Source organism: Phyllobates terribilis, unplaced genomic scaffold, assembly GCF_046119375.1.
Source record: "Phyllobates terribilis strain yellow unplaced genomic scaffold, ASM4611937v1 Scaffold_4__5_contigs__length_816908805, whole genome shotgun sequence".
NCBI lineage: Eukaryota > Metazoa > Chordata > Amphibia > Anura > Dendrobatidae > Phyllobates > Phyllobates terribilis.
The window spans coordinates 479,184,715-479,205,499 of NW_027362764.1; the positions used below are offsets into that span (position 1 = coordinate 479,184,715).

The 20,785-nt window shown below is 45.9% G+C and overlaps 1 protein-coding gene across 1 annotated transcript in view; it reads left to right on the top strand.

Annotated features, from left to right (window-relative positions):
• Nucleotides 1–20,785, top strand: part of FARS2 (phenylalanyl-tRNA synthetase 2, mitochondrial) — a 509,172-nt gene that overhangs the window by 354,423 nt on the left and 133,964 nt on the right. The window contains 1 exon segment of the mRNA XM_073676673.1: nucleotides 3,144–3,295. Within this exon segment, the coding sequence (XP_073532774.1) occupies nucleotides 3,144–3,295 (152 nt within the window).

A 20,785-nucleotide genomic window follows, 5' to 3' on the forward strand; every position in this document is an offset into this window, starting at 1 on the left:
ATATATAAGACAGCCAGCGCCTGCCAAGTATGGAGCATCAAACACGCACATACCAATACGTCCTCTAACAGGAAGGGGTTAAAGAACTTTAAATAGCTCTTATATACTACTGTCGGCAGTTTTGAGGGGTCAAAACTGCTGATAGACTCTCTTTAATGCCCTTTACCTGCCCAATACACCCACATAATGTTATCTGGTCTGCACGTTTCACAACAATAGGCAGCATGGTGGCTCAGTGGTTAGAACTGTAGCGTTGCAGCAGTGGGGACTCGGGTTCAAATCCCATCAAGGATAGCATCTGAAAAAAGAACACAGATCTAAACTGCATTGTTGCGAAATAAAATGTATTGACGAAAAATAAAATATACTTACAAACAATGAAGGTTTTTAGCGCATAAATAGCCCTATTTATGCCCATCACCTTGCCGTCGTTGATGGGCATACATGAATTGGCCAATTTATGCGCTAAGAATCTTAATTTTTTGAAAGTACATTTTATTTTTTGTTAGTACATTTTATTTGGCAACAACGCAGTTTAGATCTCATGTATTCAGAGTTTGCATATACAGTTGTGCACAAAAGTTTACATACCCCGGCAGAATCTTTCCTTTCTTGGCCTTGTTTCAGAGAATATGAATGATAACAAAAAAACTTTCTCCACTCATGGTTATTGGTTGGGTGAAGACATTCATTGTAAAACTACTGTGTTTTCTCTTTTTAAATCTTAATAACAACCAAATACATCCAAATGACCCTGATGAAAAGTTTACATACCCTGGTGATTTTGGCCTGATAACATGCACAGAATTTGACACAAATAGGTTTGAATAGCTACTAAAGGTAACATCCTCACCTGTGTTATCACTAGGGAACATGGGGCACATATCACCAAGCTTTTTTTAAGCGTTTTCGCTGCTTAAATTCCACGGCAAAAACGCTTGAAAAATGCATAGTGGGATTTTCCAAGTATTAGAAATTACAACCTTGCTTGCCTTTTTCGCTACATAATTGACTGGCTCCACAAAAGACATACATACTCTGATTACTCGTTGGAATCAGACTATGCTTACCACTTTAATTTAACTGCTCTTCTACACTCTCGATACTCTTCTCTACCCCCAGCAATCAAAACATCAGTAACTTTTAAAGACACCATCTCCGCTTGGAAATCAGTTAGAAAAAATATGCCCTTTCTTTCTGAGTTTCTAAGCACCTGCCGCTATGGCGGAATCCAGAATTTCCACAGGGCAGCGAAAATAAATTATTTCTTAAGTGGCAGCAAGCTGGTATAGATAACATATCTCACCTACTCCACCCAACCGATCGGAGATGGTTGACGTTCCCAGAATGTATAGATAAATATTATCTACCTCTACAGCATGGCCTCCAGTTTGAACGAATTAGATTATCCGTTATGTCAAACTTAAAGGATGTCACCTTCGAGACCTTCCAAAACGAACTAGATATAATTTTACGATCTCCAACTGGTACTCCCTCAATTTCTAGTCTTTACTCGGCTATGAAATCTAATTTATTAAAGATACACCATGATGTTTTCTTTAAATATTGGAAGCAGCAACTAGATGATGTTGAAATCGCTACTAAGATCAGATTAGGCTGGAAAATATTTAGAAAATACATTATAAACGAATCATGGAGAGAGACTCAGTATAAAATAATACACGGGGCCATCTACGCCTTTAATATACCGAAAAAAGATCCCTTGTCAAATAGGACGATTGTTTGCCCTAAATGTCATCACCCATACTCTGATCTTATGCACAGCCTATGGTCCTGCCCTGATTCAACAGTATACTGGAATCAAGTCTCAGATGTGATAAAGACTATTTGGGGCCCAGGATACACTCTCTCTCAATATGTAGCCATACTACATCATTGGAATAACCCAGAAAATTCTGACCAAAAATCAAAAGGCCCCCCAAAACTGCTTCATACTCTACTCTTCCTGGCAAAAAAAACAGTTACTTAAACATTGGCTGGATCCTATCATTCCCCCTATAGCAGAGCTGATAATCCAAATGAAACATTTTATGGGAGTAGAACAACTAGATGCCCTCAGTAACAAGGAACAACAAGCTGGCAAATTTCTATCAAAATGGAAACAGTTTATTATAACATGCTGTTCTCTGTCTGAAAAGAATAAAACTGTCCAACCATTTACTTCTACAGAATGGTATATTCTGGAGGATCTAAATAATAACCTAGGACTCTTACGTGTTAACTAAAGCAGGGGAGAAATTCATTGAATGTAGATGACTGTAACTTGCTAATACTTAGTTTAGATGTCTATTTGTTAAGCCAGCTAACCGGAACTTATTGATTATTCATTGTACATGATCTGTGTACAGGTCCTTTATTTTGTACATCCTGGCTTTATTTTATTTGTTTTATATGTTTTTCTATGATTTGTTCTGTTAAAAAAACAAATAAAAATGATGTTTGAAAAAAAAAAAATGCATAGTGGGCACGCAGCCTTAACGAGAAACTTTCATCTGGTTTTTGCAACTTAATCTGAGAGAAGCATAATGTAGAGACAGAGAATCCGATTATAGCGATGTGTCACTTACTGGGCTGCTTGCATTAGTTTTGATAACATTACTGTTTTATCAGTAAGAGATTATCACTAGAGGACTAGTAAACGTACTCCAATGTAGTCCTCCATATTCATGAGTTCTGTATAACCCCACCCCTACCAATGATTGACAGCTTTTTGCCTATTCACAGTGTATACTGAAAGCTGCCAATCAGTTGTGGTGGTGGGGTTATACAGAACTCAGCATTCAGAGAACTGGTAGATCTGTAGCAGAAAAACGAGGATTTTATCAAAACTACAGCAAGCAGCCCAGTAAGTCATTGCTGGAAACAGGGTTTCTGCTCCAATATCATGCTGATGGGATAGCAAAAATCTAGTGTCAGATTCCCTTTACTGCATATCAAACTGGCTGATTTTAAGAAAATCAGTTATTTGTTTTGCGTTAAAATCAAAGGTTGAATAGGAGGTTTCGGCTGTGAACATAAAGGGAAAAAAATTTTGGTTGATTTTTATAATTGGAGACAAAATGTGCCTCTATAATATTCAGTCTTAATGCTTCCAATTGTATGGTCTTTTTATTTCTTTTCAGCCAATTAGCAAGTTTCCCCATTTGAGCAATGACATTTCCTTCTGGCTGCCTAGTGCAGGATATCTGGAGAACGATTTTTATGACCTGGTCCGTAACGTTGCAGGAGATATTGTTGAAGAAGTGTCTTTAATTGACCAGTTTACACATCCAAAGTAAGTTCGGATTTTATAGATTTTTGGCATGATTGAAATGAAGCTGTGTTTTACTACACTCCCTTTACTACTCTGCTACTTTTAGACAGACAGCTGTCGGCCGAATGGTCGCATTTCTCCTGACTCCCATATACATGCACGCTTGCATAGGGTTAGCACCTTCCAGACTCTATTAGAAGCAATTCAAAGATGCCTGTTCCTTTTTCCTCTCAACACCCCACACATATTACAATGCCTAGTTCTCCCCAAGATAACATTCAGAGATAACCAGATAACATTCAGAGTCACACTGGGCTCTCCAGCTGAAAGACAAATTCAGAAGTCTTCTAAAGCTTCTAGATTTAGGCTGTGTGCCCACGATGCGTTTTTTAAGCTTTTCCGCAGCGGCAAAAACGCTGCAGAAACGCTTAAAAAACGCATGGTAGAAGGCCTGCCATGTTCCCCAATGATAATCCGCATATGCTGTGCACATGCTGCGGAAATTTCCTCTGCGGATTATCATTGCGGAAAAAACGCAGCACTACCAATTATTTTGCGGAAGCGCTGCGTTTTCGCCGCCATTGACTTGCATTAGAACGCTTGCATTCCCCTTCACTAGATAAGCACATGCGGAATACATGCGTTCAATGTGCGGATGGTACCCAGGTCTAGAGAAGAGGAGACTCTCCTCCGGACCCGGGTACCATAGTACCTGTGAAAAAAAGAATAAAGTAAAAAATAAATATTATATTTACCTTCTGTCGGCCCCCACTGCGCTCGTCCTCCCTTGCCGGCAGATCGCGATGGACCGGAGGACCTGCTCTGACGTCACAGTCATGTGACGGGTCACGCGACGCTGACGTCGGCAGGTCCTTCAGTGTACCGCGATGCGCTGGCAGCCAGGACAGAGCGAAGCAAGACACCGGGGGCCATCGGAAGGTAAGTATAGATTTATTTTTTATTTTTAAACATTCTTTCGGTCACAGTATATAAATCCATGCCGTTTGCATGAATTTATATAGTGTGACCAAGTTGTCAAGCACTTTCCAAGTGATGCTAAAATCGCTTGGAAAGCGCTTGTCAACCCGCATGCGGAAATGCATGTGAAGAACGCTTCACATCCGCATGTCCCTGGCAGGAAAAACGCATGTACAATCCGCATGCGTTTTTTCTGCCAGGGAGATGCAGAAACGCTCAGGAAAATCTGGAGCATTTCTGCATCATGGGCACATAGCCTTATAGTAGTTGCTATGGCCATGGTCAAGTTGCTTCTATGTTATTCGTATGGCTGCATGGCTACTAGAAGTTGTATGCCAATCATTTGGAAATCATGACGGCTATACAATTTTTTCCTATAAGGAAAGAAATGCAAACAGTCTTAACAGTAAGAACTTGTTCACAAGTATTAGATATGCTGCCGAATTTTTGTCCAGATTTGCAAGCGGAAAATCCGCAGCATATTGCAGTAGCAGCAAGTGAATGAGTTTAACAAATCTCATTAAAAAGTAGCAGAGATACATTTTTGTACAAGAATTAACAAGCTGTCCTGATTTTTACAATTTCCCTCTCCATTAAAGGGGTTTTCCCATGAACAAAAGTTGATTTGAATTAATAGATCTTGGAATAATAATAAGTTCCACAATTGGATGTGTTTAAATAACATGTTCCTGTGCTGAGATAATCTTATACATGTGTCCCTGCTGTGTACTGTGTAATGGCTGTGTCTGACCGTACATGGTCTGATCATACCACATCTCCTGGGCAGGGGAGGAAGGAAAAGAGTATACAGACATTACAGCATGGGATTACAACGGATTCTTTCCTTGAAGTAAAACATTGTTTATAAACAGGCAGGGAAATGATTTGCCTCCCAAAAAGAATCAGCTGTGATCCCCTTCTGTAATGTCTGTATACTCCTTTTCTTCCTCCTTTGCCCAGGAGCTGTGGTATAATCAGACCATGTTCCGTACACTGTCAGACACAGCCGTTACACAGGGGAACATTTATAAGATTATCTCAGCACAGGAACATTTTATTTAAACACATCCAATTGTGAAACTTATTACTATTCCAAAATCTATTGTTTAAAATCAACTTTTGTTCATGGACAAACCCTTTTAAATACTATTACATCAGGGAGCAGGTGCAGGTATAGAGCACACAGAGCAGGTGTCGGCAGTATTAACCCCTTTAAAGCCCATGACGTACTAATACGCGTCAGTGCCCTGGGCTTTAAGAGCCTGACCCGTATTAGTACGTCATGGCGATCGCGCGCGCACACAGGCTGTGCGGGCGCGATCGCCGCCGGGTGTCAGCTGATTGTCACAGCTGACACCCGATACTATGTGCAGGGAGCGGTCCTGCACTGCTCCCAGCACATTAACCCCCGCGATGCTGCGATCGAAGTCGATCGCAACATTGCGGAGGCAAGGGGAGGTGATCGCCTATACTCACCTCCTCTTCCGGCTTCCAGCGCGGTCTGCCGCGGCTTCCCGGGTGTTGCCATGACAACCCGATGTCGTCATGACAACATCCGGGTCACCAGACAGCAGGAAGATTATTTGGACATGCGCAGTGCATCTCCAAACAATCTTCTCCCTGTCCAGTGCTGACAGCCTGCATGGCACAGGGATGGTGCTGCATTCCTGTGCCATGCAGGCGATCAGAATAAAAAAAGTGAAAGTCCCATAGTGGGACAAAGTAAAAGAGTAAAAAAACTGTCTGAAAGTGAAAAAAAAAAAAAAAAAAAATTGTAAAAATATATATAAAAAAAAATTTAAAAAATAATCCACTAAAAATAAAAATATAATGTACCCATCAATAAATATTATTATGAAAAAAAAAACAAAACAATAAAAGTACACATATTGGTATCGCCGCGTCCTTAACGACCTGACCTAGAAAACTGTAACACTAGTTAACCCCTTCAGTGAACACGGTAAAAAAAAAATGCAAAAAACAATGCTTTATCATCATACTCCCAAACAAAAAATGGAATAACACGCGATCAAAAAGACGAATATAAATAAAAATGGTACCGCTGAAAACGACATCTCATCCCGCAAAAAACAAGCCGCCATACAGCTCCATCATTCGAAAAATCAAAAAGTTAGAGCTCTCAGAATAAAACGATGCAAAAAAAATAATTTTTTCTATAAAATAGCTTTTACTATGTAAAAGCGCCAAAACATAGAAAAACTATATAAATGTGCTACCGCTGTAAACGTACTGACCTGAAAAATAAAGCTGCCTTATCAATTTTACCACACCCGGAGCAGAATAAAAAAATGTAAAAAAACACAATTCCTGAATTGTTGGTTTTTGTTTATTCTGCCTCCCAAAAATAGGAGTAGAAAGCGATCAAAAAATGTCACGTGTCTGAAAATGACACCAATAAAAACGTCAACTCATCCCGCAAAAAAAACAAGCCGTCACATGACTCTGTTGGCCAAAATATGGCGATGCAAAACCTAGATTTTACAAAATTTGTGTCTTTTAGTGCGTGACAGCTGTCAATCATAAAAACCCGATATGATTCTGGTATCGCTGTAATCGCACCGACCCAAAGAATAAAGTAATCTCATCACTTATACTGCACGAGGAACAGCGTAAAAAATAAACGCTAGGGTTGGGGTTGTGCTAATGTTAGGGTTGGGGTTGTTTTTTTTTTCCAATGTAAAAAAAAAAAAAAAATGACAATATGGCGACTAGTGTTGAGCGCAAGTGCTCGCTACTTGAGTTTGCATCGGGTGCTCGGGTATGCACTGAGTATCGCGGGTGCTCGAGTCTCCGCCCCATATGCTTCGCGGCCAAAAAAACCTCGCGGGGATTGCCTGCCATGCACGAGCGATCCCCGCATGTTTTTTTGGGGGTGTCTAATAACCGTGAAACATGCGGGCGGGGACTCGAGCATTTCACTTGAGCACCCGTGATACATGGTGCATACCTGAGTACCCGATGCAAACTCAAGTAGCGAGCACTTGCGCTCAAGAGTAATGACAACTTATTCAATATGATGACCTAGTGTTATCAAATTCTGTGTCGTACCTCTGGGTTCAAAATGTTCGCTATACCCCTTAATAAAATCCTTGAGGGGTATAGTTTCCAAAATGGGGTCACTTGTGGGGGAGCTCCACTGTTTAGGCACATCAGGGGCTCTCCAAACGCGACATGGTGTCCGCTAACAAATTGAATGGAAAATCGGCTCAAATTGTTAGCGGACACCATGTTGCGTTTGGAGAGCCCCTGATGTGCCTAAACAGAGGAGCTCCCCCACAAGTGACCACATTTTGGAAACTAGACCCCCCAAGGCACCTATCTAGATGCATAGTGAGTAGTGTTGAGCGAGCACTAAAATGCTCGGGTGCTCGAAGCTCGGGCCGAGCTCACTGTGATACTCAGGTGCTCGACCCGAGCAACGAGCCCAATGTTAGTCTATGGGAGACCCGAACATTTTTGCGGCGGCTCCCCCGGCAGTCTGTAGAAAACCTAAAAAGTGCCCAAAACGATAGTGACAGTGCTCAAATGACATGGGGACAGCATGGGGATCGCCCCTGGAAGCATTTCTGACCCCCAGGTCGCTGCTGTCAACAACGTGGTCAGAGGTATTAAGCCACTTTTACAGGCTCACAATAAAACGTTCAAAAACGAAAGTGAAAGTGCTTTCCTGTGAAATATGTTAACCCTTTAACGACCATGGGTCTTTCTGTTTTTGTGTTTTTCTTTTTTGCTCCCCTTCTTCCCAGAGCCAGAACTTTTTTAATTTTCGTTCAATATGGCCATGTGAGGGCTTATTTTTTGCGGGACGAGTTGTACTTTTAAACACCATCACTGGTTTTACGATATCGTGTGCTGGAAAATGGGAAAAAAATTCCAAGTGCAGTGAAACTGCAAAAAAAATGCAATTCCACAGTTGTTTTTTGGTTCCTTTTTTTACCACGTTCACAGATTGCTAAAACTGACCTGCCGTCATTATTTTCCAGGTCGTTACGAGTTCATAGACACCAAGCATGTATAGGTTCTTTTTTATGTAAGTGGTGAAAAAAAAATCCAAAGCTTGCTAAAAAAAAACGAAAAAAATGACGCCATTTTCCGAGACCCTTAGCTTCTCCATTTTTCGGGATCTGGGGCCAGGTGAGGGCTTATTTTTTGCGTGCCGGGCTGACGTTTTTATTGATACCATTTTGGGGTAGATCCGGTGTTTTGATCGCCCGTTATTGCATTTTATTGCAAAGTTGTAGCGACCAAAAAAACTTAATTCTGGCGTTTAAAATTTTTTTCTCGTTACACCGTTTACTGATTGTATTAATTCTTCTTTTATATTGATAGATCGGGCGATTCTGAACGCGGCGATACCAAATATGTGTATGTGTTTTTTTTTTATATATATATATATATTTTATTTTGAATGGGGCGAAAGGGGGGTGACTTAAACTTTTATATATTTTTTGTTTTTTTTATTTTTTTTAAATTTTTTTTTTACACTTTCTGCTTGCTTCTATAGTCTCCAGAGGAGACTAGAAGCAGCAGCTGTCTGATTGCTTCTACTGCATACAAGCGATGAGCAGATCGCTTGTATGCAGGAGAAATGCTCACTTGCTATGAGCGCTGACCACTAGGTGGCGCTCATAGCAATTGAGACATGACAACCACAGGCATCTGCTGCAGACCCTGAGTTGTCATGCCCACCCATTGGTGACCCGCGATCACGTGACGGGGTCACTGATGGGCGGGGCTTAGGACTCCCGGAAGCGCGAATTAAATGTCACTGTCAGAGATTTAACATGTTAACAGCCGCGGGTGGATTGCGATTCCAATAATCAGCTGACATGTGCTCGCTTCAGTGCGGGCTCACCACTGGAGCCCTCGCTGAACCGGCCTTCCCGACCTGGTGCATACTATTACTGACCAGGTCAGAAAGGGGTTAAGGAACATCCTTTCCAGGGTAAAGACTTGTGTATAAGGTAAAATAAATAACCAAAAACAAAAATACTCCTCCACACCTTGGGCTATGTTCACAAGTAGCATTTTTTATGTGTTTTTGCACGTTTGTATTGCATTCAACCGTGACAAATGTATTCACCGGGAAATGTCATTTTAACATTTTACAACCTTATCTGGCCATGTGCTGTGTGACACATGCATACAGTGCTAAAAAGACATGGGAACAGCATGGGGAAGACCCCTGGAAGCATCTCTGACACCCAGGTCACTGCCTAAAAGTGTGCCCATCAGAAGTGATCCTTGCCGCATCAGAAGATGCAGACTTGCAACTATCCCCGTGCAAGTCCTTGTCCCAGGGCAGTGTTCAATTGTACCTCCCCCATAACTTGCAATACAAGCGCAAGAATGCAGCCTGCCACCCACCCACCCCCAGGCTGCAATACCATACTGCTAGCTTGCTTGCACTTGAAATTGGGCCTTTTAGGCATGTGGAGGTGAAATCTGGCCACCACGTCATGGCTGCGTCGGTAGCCTGGTATTCATACTCAGTCCCCAGCCGCCCGGCGGCCGGGTGTCCACGCTTGGTCCCCAGCCGCCAGGGGGTGGCCGGGTGTCCATACTCAGTCCCCAGCCGCCCCGCGACCGGGTGCCCACACACAGTCCCCAGCCGCGTGGGGGTGGCCGGGTGTCCATAAACGGTCCCCAGCCGCCCCTATTTGTCCCGGTGCGCCTTATACACAAGCACGCATACCAAAACATTACCTGTGCCCTCCCCAGTGCATTTAGTGGGAAGGACAGCCTAACCACAAACACGTGGACAAGTGAATGTGGCCAGGAATGGTCCATCTCACTGACGCCTTCACACTGGGTTAATATTGTGGAAACCGGGACACAGTTGGACACTGGGATGCAACACGTCCTCCAGACATAGAGGATTGTGGGTCCTGGGTCAATCAGGCTTCAACACAAAGTTCAGAAGGTAGACAGCAGCAGTGGTCGGCCTCCTACACAACGAGTAAATTATTCATGATCATGAGGCCATCCACCTCCTTAGCTTTCTGTTCCTTGGAATGCAAGCGCATGTATGTAGTAGCAGCTAGGCCTGAGGTGGTCAGCGTTTTGGCGCATATTCTACCTCCTTCGAGGATTGCTGGATGTTTTCCTGCTACTATCCCAGTTCTATGACTCCCGTTAAAACAAAGCTTCAGGTGATGAATGATGGATGAGGTGGTGGCAAAGGAGAAAGAGCAGGAGGAACAGGGACCATTCACATCAATATCAGGCCAGCCAACCACACATGTCTTGTAGGATATGTTTCTGTACCAAAAGGAGCGGTTCAGCTACACAGTTATAAGGCATACAGTGAATGCAATGCCTACCAAAAATTTCGAGGCACTCCAATGCCCCTTGGAAGTGACATGGAGGTCAGAGTGGTTTAACAAGACAGTTTTAATGCCCCTTGGAAGAGTGGTGGAGGTTACAGTGGAATAAAAAGACAATATCAATGCCCCTTGGAAGAGTGGTGGAGGTTACAGTGGAATAAAAAGACAATATCAACGCCCTGTGGAAGAGACGTGGAGGTCACAGTAGCTTAACAAGACGCTTTTAATGCCCCTTGGAAGAGTGGTGGAGGTCGCAGTGGAATAAAAAGACAATATTAACGACCCTTGGAAGAGACGTGGAGGTCACAGTAGCTTAACAAGGCAATTTTAATGCCCCTTACAAGAGCCATGCAGTACAGCATATTAAAAACATTATTCCCATTATTGGGGAGTGGGTCTCCCATAGTATTTGCCTATGCCTTCCAAGCAAAAGCTGCCAAAAATTAGGAAGGGGGAACTTGCAATGTCCCTTACAAGAGCCATGCAGTACAGCATATTAAAAACATTATTCCCATTATTGGGGAGTGGGTCTCCCATAGTCTTTGCCTATGCCTTCCAAGCAAAAGCTGCCAAAAATTAGGACAGAGGAACTTGCAATGCTGGCAACATGGACCACGGTCACCCTGGTGGTATAGTGGTCGTGGAGGCTGAGGATAAGGAGAAGAGCAAAAAACAGCCGAAATGAGGAAGCGTATACCCATGTGTGGGTGTGAAGCGATGCATGGGAATACACCTCCCGAAATAACACAGTGGATTTGACTATGTTACTCTGCTGTCATTTGGTGGTGATGAGAAGTCTGGCCCAATCCAGCCCTTGTTCATTTTGATAAGGGTCAGCTTGTCAGCATTGTCAGTTGACAGGCGAGTGCGCTTATCAGTTATAATTCCCCCAGTGGCACTAAAAACACGCTCCGATAACACGCTAGCGGCAGGGCAGGCCAGGACCTCCAAGGCATACAGAGTGAGTTCATTCCAAGTGTCCAGCTTGGATACCCTATAATTAAAAGGCACAGAGGAATCACGGAGGACGCTGGTACTCCCTCACCATCTTTTGAAACTTTCCACTCCTTGTGAGAGTACCATGCGCCTCAGGGCCTGTAAGCTGGGCAGGTCTCAGAAAACTGTCCTAGAACATTGACAGTGTTCCCCTGCCTCTGCTGGATTGGAGTTGCGTCTCTCTCGCCTGTATGCCTTAGTTGGGCAGCGAACTGTGACCTCTGCCGCTAGCGTGTTCAGATGGGAATTTTTTTAATAGTTCTGCAGCAAGGGCCTTCTGGTACTGCCCCATTTTTGTAGACCTCTCCAACTCAGGAATAAGAGAGTGAAAGTTCTCCTTGTAGAGGGGGTCTAAAAGTGTCATCAACCAGTAATGACTTTCACCCAACATTTTGACAATGCGAGGGTCACGGTTAAGGCAGCGTAACATAAAGTCAGCCATGGGTGCCAGACTGGTAACGGGCAAGACTTCCGTGTCCTCACCAAGATGACGACTGATAGTGTTGAGCGATCACTAAAATGCTCGGGTGCTCGAAGCTCGGGCCGAGCTTACCGTGATACTCGGGTGCTCGACCCGAGCAACGAGCCCAATGTTAGTCTATGAGAGACCCGAGCATTTTTGCGGCAGCACCCCCGGCAGTCTGTAGAAAGCCTAAAAAGTGCCCAAAACGATAGTGACAGTGCTCAAAAGACATGGGGGCAGCATGGGGATCGCCCCTGGAAGCATTTCTGACCCCCAGGTCACTGCTGTCAACAACGTGGTCAGAGGTATTAAGCCACTTTTGCGGGCTCACAATAAAACGTTCAAAAACGAAACTGAAACGGTTTTCCTGTGAAATATGTTAAGGAATTTCCTTTCCAGGTTAAAAACTTGTGTATAAGGTAAAATAAATAACCAGAAACAAAAATACTCCTCCACACCTTGGGCTATGTTCACAAGTAGCATTTTTCATGCGTTTTTGCACTTTTGTATTGCTTTCAACAGTGACAAATGCGTTCACCGGGAAATGTCATTTTAACATTTTACAACCTTATCTGGCCAGGTGCTGTGTGACACATGCATACAGTGCTGAAAAGACAAGAGATCAGCATGGGGAAGACCCCTGGAAGCATCTCTGACCCCCAGGTCACTGTCTAAAAGTGTGCCCATCAGAAGTGATCCTTGCCGCATCAGAAGATGCAGACTTGCAACTATCCCCGTGCAAGTCCTTGTCCCAGGGCAGTGTTCAATTGTACCTCCCCCATTCCTTGCAATGCAAGCGAAAATATGAAGCCAACCACCCACCCACCCGCAGGCTGCAATACCATACTGCTAGCTTTCTCTTGAAATGGGGCCTTTTAGTTTCGAGGAGGCCGAAGCTGGCCACTACCTTATGGCCGCTTCGGCAGCGAGGTATCCATACTCTGTCCCCAGCCGCCCGGCGGCCGGGTGTCCACGCTCGGTCCCCAGCCGCCAGGTGGCGGCCAGGTGTCCATACTCGGTCCCCAGCCGCCCTGATTTCTCCTGTCACCTTCCCCCACACTTTTCTTAGCCTAGCCTGCTTTAGGGCAGCATTGGACGAGCCCACCAGAGAACCAGACTCCTCCGGTGGGCCCTGGCTTCTCCATCAGGGGAGTTGAGAGTGCCTAGGTGAAGAGCATGATGATAGAAGTTAGCATCTGCTTTGTTTTCTTGGAATTTCAAGCGCATGTATGTAGTAGCGGCTAGGCCTGAGGTGGTCCGCGTTTTGGCGCATATCCTACCTCCTCCAAGAATTGCTGGATGTTTTCCTGCTACTATCCCAGTTCTATGACTCCCGTTAAAACAAAGCTTCAGGTGATAAATGATGGATGAGGTGGTGGCAAAGGAGAAAGAGCAGGAGGAACAGGGACCATTCACATCAATATCAGGCCAGTCAACCAGATATGTCTTGTAGGATATGTTTCTGTAACAAAAGGAGCGGTTCAGCTACACAGTTATAGGGCATACAGTGAATGCAATGCCTACCAAAAATTTCGAGCCACTCCAATGCCCCTTGTAAATGACATGGAGGTCAGAGGGCGTTAACTAAACCTTTTTTTCGATTTATAGCAACTGGGTCTCCCGTGCACTGTTGGCCTAAGCAGTGAATGGAAGGCTTTCCAAAAATTATGAGGAACTGCAATGCCCCTTACAAGAGCCATGTGTGGCACCCCAGGGGTCTGGTCACCACAGTAATAGAGATATTACGTCGGAGAGCAAGTGGGAGGTTTCCTGGTCAGGATCCCTTAAACATGCAACATCCTCCTGCCCCAGTCCTGGGAGGGGAGAATTCTGCCCTTACAAACTGGATCTGGGGCGGGGTTGAGTGAGTCAGAGAACAGTCAGAGTCAGAGTGAGAGCAAGGGAAAGTAACAGCAAGGAGCTCTGTAGGAGCTAGGAGCTAAAGACCAGGGGCTGGAAGCTGAGCAGAGCTCGCCCTGGCAGAAGACAATAGGAACCGGACACAGGAGTCCGAAGCTGTGAGGACTTATATATCCAGCAGCAGAAACCAGCCGGCAGGGGATTTCAGGTCCTCTGGCCATAGAAGCCCGGAGGCTCAGTCACAAGCAAGGGACCAGCACCGCTGTCGTGGAGCGGAGGCTAACAGAAGGCCCCAAGTCACCAGCCATACGGGTGAGCACTACACGGTACACTCAGGGACGTGGGCTACTTCTACCCGCTTACAGCAAGGTAGCCAGGAAGAGTGCAGACAGACGGGGAGGACAACTCCACCTGGCCAGGGGAACTCCTGCTTGCTCACAGACTGACCAGGCCTCTTATGCTAGCCAGTACTCCCGGGAGGGTCTACCTTATAATCATCAGTAAAGACCCTGAACTGCACTGCAAAGACTCTGAGTCGTTCCTGCTGCGCTCGTGCACCATCACCCCCATCATCCACACTCACTGCCCTGAGGCTATACTCCTCCTGAGGGGAGTTATCCCATTCTATGCTGCGCACACAACACCAGCCTCAGCGGTCTGCCTCGCAGCGGTGGTACTCCCTGACAGCAATCCACGGGTGGCGCAGTCGGACAATTAACCTCAAAACCTAAGAAAGACTGCCACTGGTTTGACCAGCCTGAGCCACGGGACCGGGTCACCGCCACGGAGACTACAGACCCCAGAGACCCGGCACCGGGTATCCCACACACGTGTACACACGGCCCAGGGGGCGCGTCACATGCAGTACAGCATATTACAAACATAAGTCCCATTATTGGGGAGTGGGTGTCCCATAGTATTTGCTTATGCTTTCCCAGCAAAATCTGCCAAAAATTAGGACGGAGCAACTTGCAATGCCCCTTACAAGAGCCATGCAGTGCAGCATATTACAAACATAAGTCCCATTATTGGGGAGTGGGTGTCCCATAGTATTTGCTTATGCCTTGCAAGCAAAAGCTGCCAAAAATTAGGACGGAGCAACTTGCAATGCCCCTTACAAGAGCCATGCAGTACAGCATATTACAAACATAAGTCCCATTATTGGGGAGTGGGTGTCCCATAGCATTTGCTTAAGCTTTCCCAGCGAAAGCTGCCAAAAATTTGGACGGAGCAACTTGCAATGCTCCTTACAAGAGCCATGCAGTACAGCATATTACAAACATAAGTCCCATTATTGGGGAGTGGGTGTCCCATAGTGTTTGCTTATGCTTTCCCAGCAAAATCTGCCAAAAATTAGGACGGAGCAACTTGCAATGCCCCTTACAAGAGCCATGCAGTACAGCATATTACAAACATAAGTCCCATTATTGAGGAGTGGGTGTCCCATAGTATTTGCTTATGCCTTGCAAGCAAAAGCTGCCAAAAATTAGGACGGAGCAACTTGCAATGCCCCTTACAAGAGCCATGCAGTACAGCATATTACAAACATAAGTCCCATTATTGGGGAGTGGGTGTCCCATAGCATTTGCTTAAGCTTTCCCAGCGAAAGCTGCCAAAAATTTGGACGGAGCAACTTGCAATGCCCCTTACAAGAGCCATGCAGTACAGCATATTACAAACATAAGTCCCATTATTGGGGAGTGGGTGTCCCATAGTGTTTGCTTATGCTTTCCCAGCAAAATCTGCCAAAAATTAGGACGGAGCAACTTGCAATGCCCCTTACAAGAGCCATGCAGTACAGCATATTACAAACATAAGTCCCATTATTGAGGAGTGGGTGTCCCATAGTATTTGCTTATGCCTTGCAAGCAAAAGCTGCCAAAAATTAGGACGGAGCAACTTGCAATGCCCCTTACAAGAGCCATGCAGTACAGCATATTACAAACATAAGTCCCATTATTGGGGAGTGGGTCTCCCATAGTATTTGCTTATGCTTTCCCAGCAAAAGCTGGCAAAAATTAGGACGGAGCAACTTGCAATGCCCCTTACAAGAGCCATGCAGTACAGCATATTACAAACATAAGTCCCATTATTGGGGAGTGGGTCTCCCATAGTATTTGCTTATGCTTTCCCAGCAAAAGCTGCCAAAAATTAGGACGGAGGAACTTGCAATGCTGGCACCCTGGTGGTATAGTGGTGGTGGAGGCTGAGGATAAGGAGAAGAAGATTAAACAGCCGAAACGAGGAAGCGTATACCCATGTGTGGGTGTGAAGCGGTGCATGTGAATATACCTCCCGAAATAACACAGTGGATTTGACTTTATGTTACTCTGCTGTCATTTGGTGGTGATGAGAAGTCTGGCCAAAAATTAGGACGGAGCAACTTGCAATGCCCCTTACAAGAGCCATGCAGTACAGCATATTACAAACATAAGTCCCATTATTGGGGAGTGGGTGTCCCATGGTATTTGCTTATGCTTTCCCAGCAAAAGCTGCCAAAAATTAGGACGGAGGAACTTGCAATGCTGGCACCCTGGTGGTATAGTGGTGGTGGAGGCTGAGGATAAGGAGAAGAAGATTAAACAGCCGAAACGAGGAAGCGTATACCCATAAGTGGGTGTGAAGCGGTGCATGTGAATACACCTCCCGAAATAACACAGTGGATTTGACTTTATGTTACTCTGCTGTCATTTGGTGGTGATGAGAAGTCTGGCCCAATCCAGCCCTTGTTCATTTTGATAAGGGTCAGCTTGTCAGCATTGTCAGTTGACAGGCGAGTGCGCTTATCAGTTATAATTCCCCCAGCGGCATTAAAAACACGCTCCGATAACACGCTAGAGGCAGGGCAGGCCAGGACCTCCAAGGCGTACAGAGCGAGTTCATTCCAAGTGTCCAGCTTGGATACCCAATAATTAAAAGGCACAGAGGAATCACGGAGGACGCTGGTACGATCGGCAAGGTACTCCCTCACCATCTTTTGAAACTTTCCACTCCTTGTGAGAGTACCCCGCGCCTCAGGGCCTGTAAGCTGGGCGGGTGGCAGAAAACTGTTCCAGAACGTTGACAGTGTTCCCCTGCCTCTGCTGGATTGGAGTTGCATCTCTCTCGCCTGTACGCCTTGGTTGGGCAACGAGCTGTGACCTCAGCCGCTAGCGTGTTCAGATGGGAATTTTTTTAAGAGTTCTGCAGCAAGGGCCTTCTGGTATTGCCCCATTTTTGTAGACCTCTCCACCTCAGGAATAAGAGAGTGAAAGTTCTCCTTGTAGCGGGGGTCTACAAGTGTCACCAACCAGTAATGACTGTCACCCAACATTTTGACAATGCGAGGGTCACGGTTAAGGCAGCGTAACATAAAGTCAGCAATGCGTGCCAGACTGGTAACGGGCCAGATTTCCGTGTCCTCACCAAGATGACGACTGACCATGCTCTCCTCCTCCTCCTCCTCCTCCTCTTCTTCCTCCTCCCCTCTGTCCTCAGGCCACCCACGCTGAACCGACGGTATGACACTCGTACAGGTACTACCGTCTACAACGCATGATAGCAGCTCCTGTTCTTCCTCCTCCTGCTCTCCCTCATTGTCCCCCAATGCACGTTGGGATGAGATCAGGCTGGGCTGTGTGTAATCGCCCGCTACGGCTTCTTGATCCATCTCATCATACTCTGGCTGCAATGCCTCCTCTTTAATTCTCTGCAGAGAGCGTTGCAAAAGACAGACAAGTGGGATGCTGACACTAATGATGGCGTCATCGCCACTCACCATCTTGGTGGCCTCCTCAAAGTTTGTCAGGATGGTACATATGTCAGACATCCAGCTCCACTCCTGAGGTCTTATGTGTGGAGTCTGACTTGAATATCGACGGCCTTGTTGCAGCTGGTACTCCACAACTGCTCTCTTCTGCTCACAAATCCTTTGCAACATGTGGAGGGTAGAGTTCCAACGTGTGGGGACATCACACACCAGTCGGTGTGCCGGAAGCTGCAAACGCTGCTGCAACACAGCAAGGGCGGCGGAAGCTGTAGCCGACTTGCGAAAATGAGCTGACAGGTGGCGTACTTTCACGAGCAGATCTGGCAACTCTGGGTACGATTTAAGAAACCGCTGAACCACGAGGTTAAGCACATGAGCCAGGCATGGTACGTGTGTGATCTCACCTCGCCTCAGAGCCGCCACCAGGTTACGGCCATTGTCACACACGACCATGCCGGAATGTAGGTTCAGCGGTCTCAGCCACAGATCTGCCTGCTCTTTCACAGCTGTCCACAACTCACAAGCAGTGTGAGGTTTATCACCTAAGCTTATGAGTTTCAGCACAGCCTGTTGCCGCTTGGCGGAGGCAGTACTGCAATGCTTCCAGCTTGTAACTGATGTGGTGATATCTGAGATGGAGGCTGAACATGAGGAGGAGGAGGAGGATGCGCAGGAGCTGTACACTGTGGGGGCAACTCTGACTGACATAGGGCCCGCAATCCTCGGTGTGGGGAGGATGTGTTCCGTCCCAAGGTCCGACTGCGTCCCGGCTTCCACTATGTTTACCCAGTGTGCCGTCAGAGAGATGTACCGTCCCTGGCCACAAGCACTTGTCCACGTGTCCGTTGTCAGGTGGACTCTCCCAGTAACTGCCTTGTTGAGGGCACGGCAGATACTTTGGGACACGTGCTTGTGTAGTGCGGGGATGGCACACCGGGCAAAATAGTGTCGGCTGGGGACCGAGTACCGAGGGACGGCCACCGCCATAAGATTGCGGAAGGATTCCGTCTCCACCAGCCTGAAAGGCAGCATTTCCAGTGCAAGCAGTTGTGAAATGTGCGAATTTAGGACTGTGGCCTGTGGGGCGTTAGCTGCGAATTTCCGCTTTCATTCAAAGGTCTGGGATATGGACAATTGAACGCTGCGGTGGGACGTGGACGTTGATGCTGTTTCTTGAGAAACTGCCATAACAAGTGAAGACTGAGAGGAGGGGGCATCTTTACATGCAGTATGGACAGTGGATTGCCTTGCACACACAACAGGGGGTTCTATTGCACGCACAACAGTGGAAGAAGCAGTGGTGACACCCTCTGACACTGGTCGTGGACCCTCGGTTTCGCCCCACAAAGTCGGGTGCTTTGCTGCCATGTGCCTGATCATGCTGGTGGTGGTCAGGCTGGTAGTTTTGTCACCCTTGCTGATGCTGGCATGGCAGGTGGAACATATGGCCTTTTTGGGGTTATCAGCAGAGTCTTTAAAAAAATTCCCGACTCTGGAAGACCTGCCGCTTGTACTAGCAACGTCCCTCGTGTTGGTGTTACGGGGAACAGTTGCCTGCCTTCTGTCTGCGGCCACCACACTGCTTCTTCCTGCCTGTTGGGGTACTCTGCCTCCCTCCCCCTGTGTGCTGCTGGCCTCACTTTGCATGTCCTCCTTCCACATTGGGTCAGTTACTAGATCATCCACCACCTCCTCCTCTTCCACTTGCGCACCACGATCCTCCTCCTCACTTCCTGCCAATTGTGTCTCGTCATCGTCCACCTCTTGTGACAGATTGCCAACGTCGACTTCCTGTGGCCGTGGCTGTTCAAATATTTGGGCATCGCAACATGGGATCTCCTCTTCCACCACTTCAAGCATATCAGGCGAGGGGCCCAAATATGGAAATGGACCAGTGAACAGTTCTTCAGAGTGTCCAAGTGTGGGATCACTTGCTGTCTGACGACACTCGGCATGGTGGGAGGAAGGAGCATAAGGGTGAGGAGGAGTATGCGGTCGAGACTCACGGCTACTAAGAGTTGACCGTGTGGAAGACAGCCCGGAGGTGGTGGTGCCCAGGTAACTGGAAGTATTGTCTGCTATCCAATTAATAACCTGTTCACACTGATCAGTTCTCAATACTGGTGTTGTTCTGTGCTTCCCTAGTAATTCGGTCAAGAAGTGGGAGCGAGAAGATGTGGCTGTTGGTTGTGGCACATTTTCACCTTGGCCACGGCCCTGTCCTCTGCACGAACCATGACCAGAACGTCCACTTCCACGTCCCTTGCCACGCGCCTTGCCCATTGTAAATGAAGTAAAATAGCTTACACTTGCACTATCAATGGAAAAAGGGTAATAGAGAGTATATTAGAACCATGGAAGAGGAAAACCACAGTTATTGTTTACTGGGGTATACCACACTTTTTTAAATAGAGATATTTGCAGCTGAACAGTGAGCGACACACTCAAACTGCTTTTTTTTAGATACCAAAGGCCCAAAACTGGATAGTACAGCGATTTGACCCGTGGAACTGCGAAACCACACTGGGATGTCAGGCCTACACCAGACTATTTTCAACAGATATATTTGTGTCTGAAAAATCAGGGAGACACTATTTTTTTTTTTTTTTACAGCAAAAAATGCAAAAAGCAGGATAATAGAGATTTTTTACCGTGGAACAGCAAAAGCACACTTCTGTCTCTCTGGCCTACACCAGACTATTTTCAACAGATATATTTGTGTCTGAAAAATCAGGGAGACACTATTATTATTTTTATACAGCAAAAAATGGCAAGAACAGGATAATAGAGATGTTTTACCGTGGAACATCAAAACCACAGTAATAATTTACTGGTGTATACCAGGATTTTTAAAATATATATATATTTGCGGCTGAACAGTGAGCGACACACTCAAACTGTTTTTTTTAGATACAAATGGCCCAAAAGTGGATAATACAGAGGTTTGTACCGTGGAACTGCAAAACCACACTTGTATTTCTCGGGCCTACACCAGACTATTTTCAACAGATATATTTGTGTCTGAAAAATCAGGGAGACACTATTTTTTTTTTTTTTTTACAGCAAAAAATGCAAAAAGCAGGATAATAGAGATTTTTTACCGTGGAACAGCAAAAGCA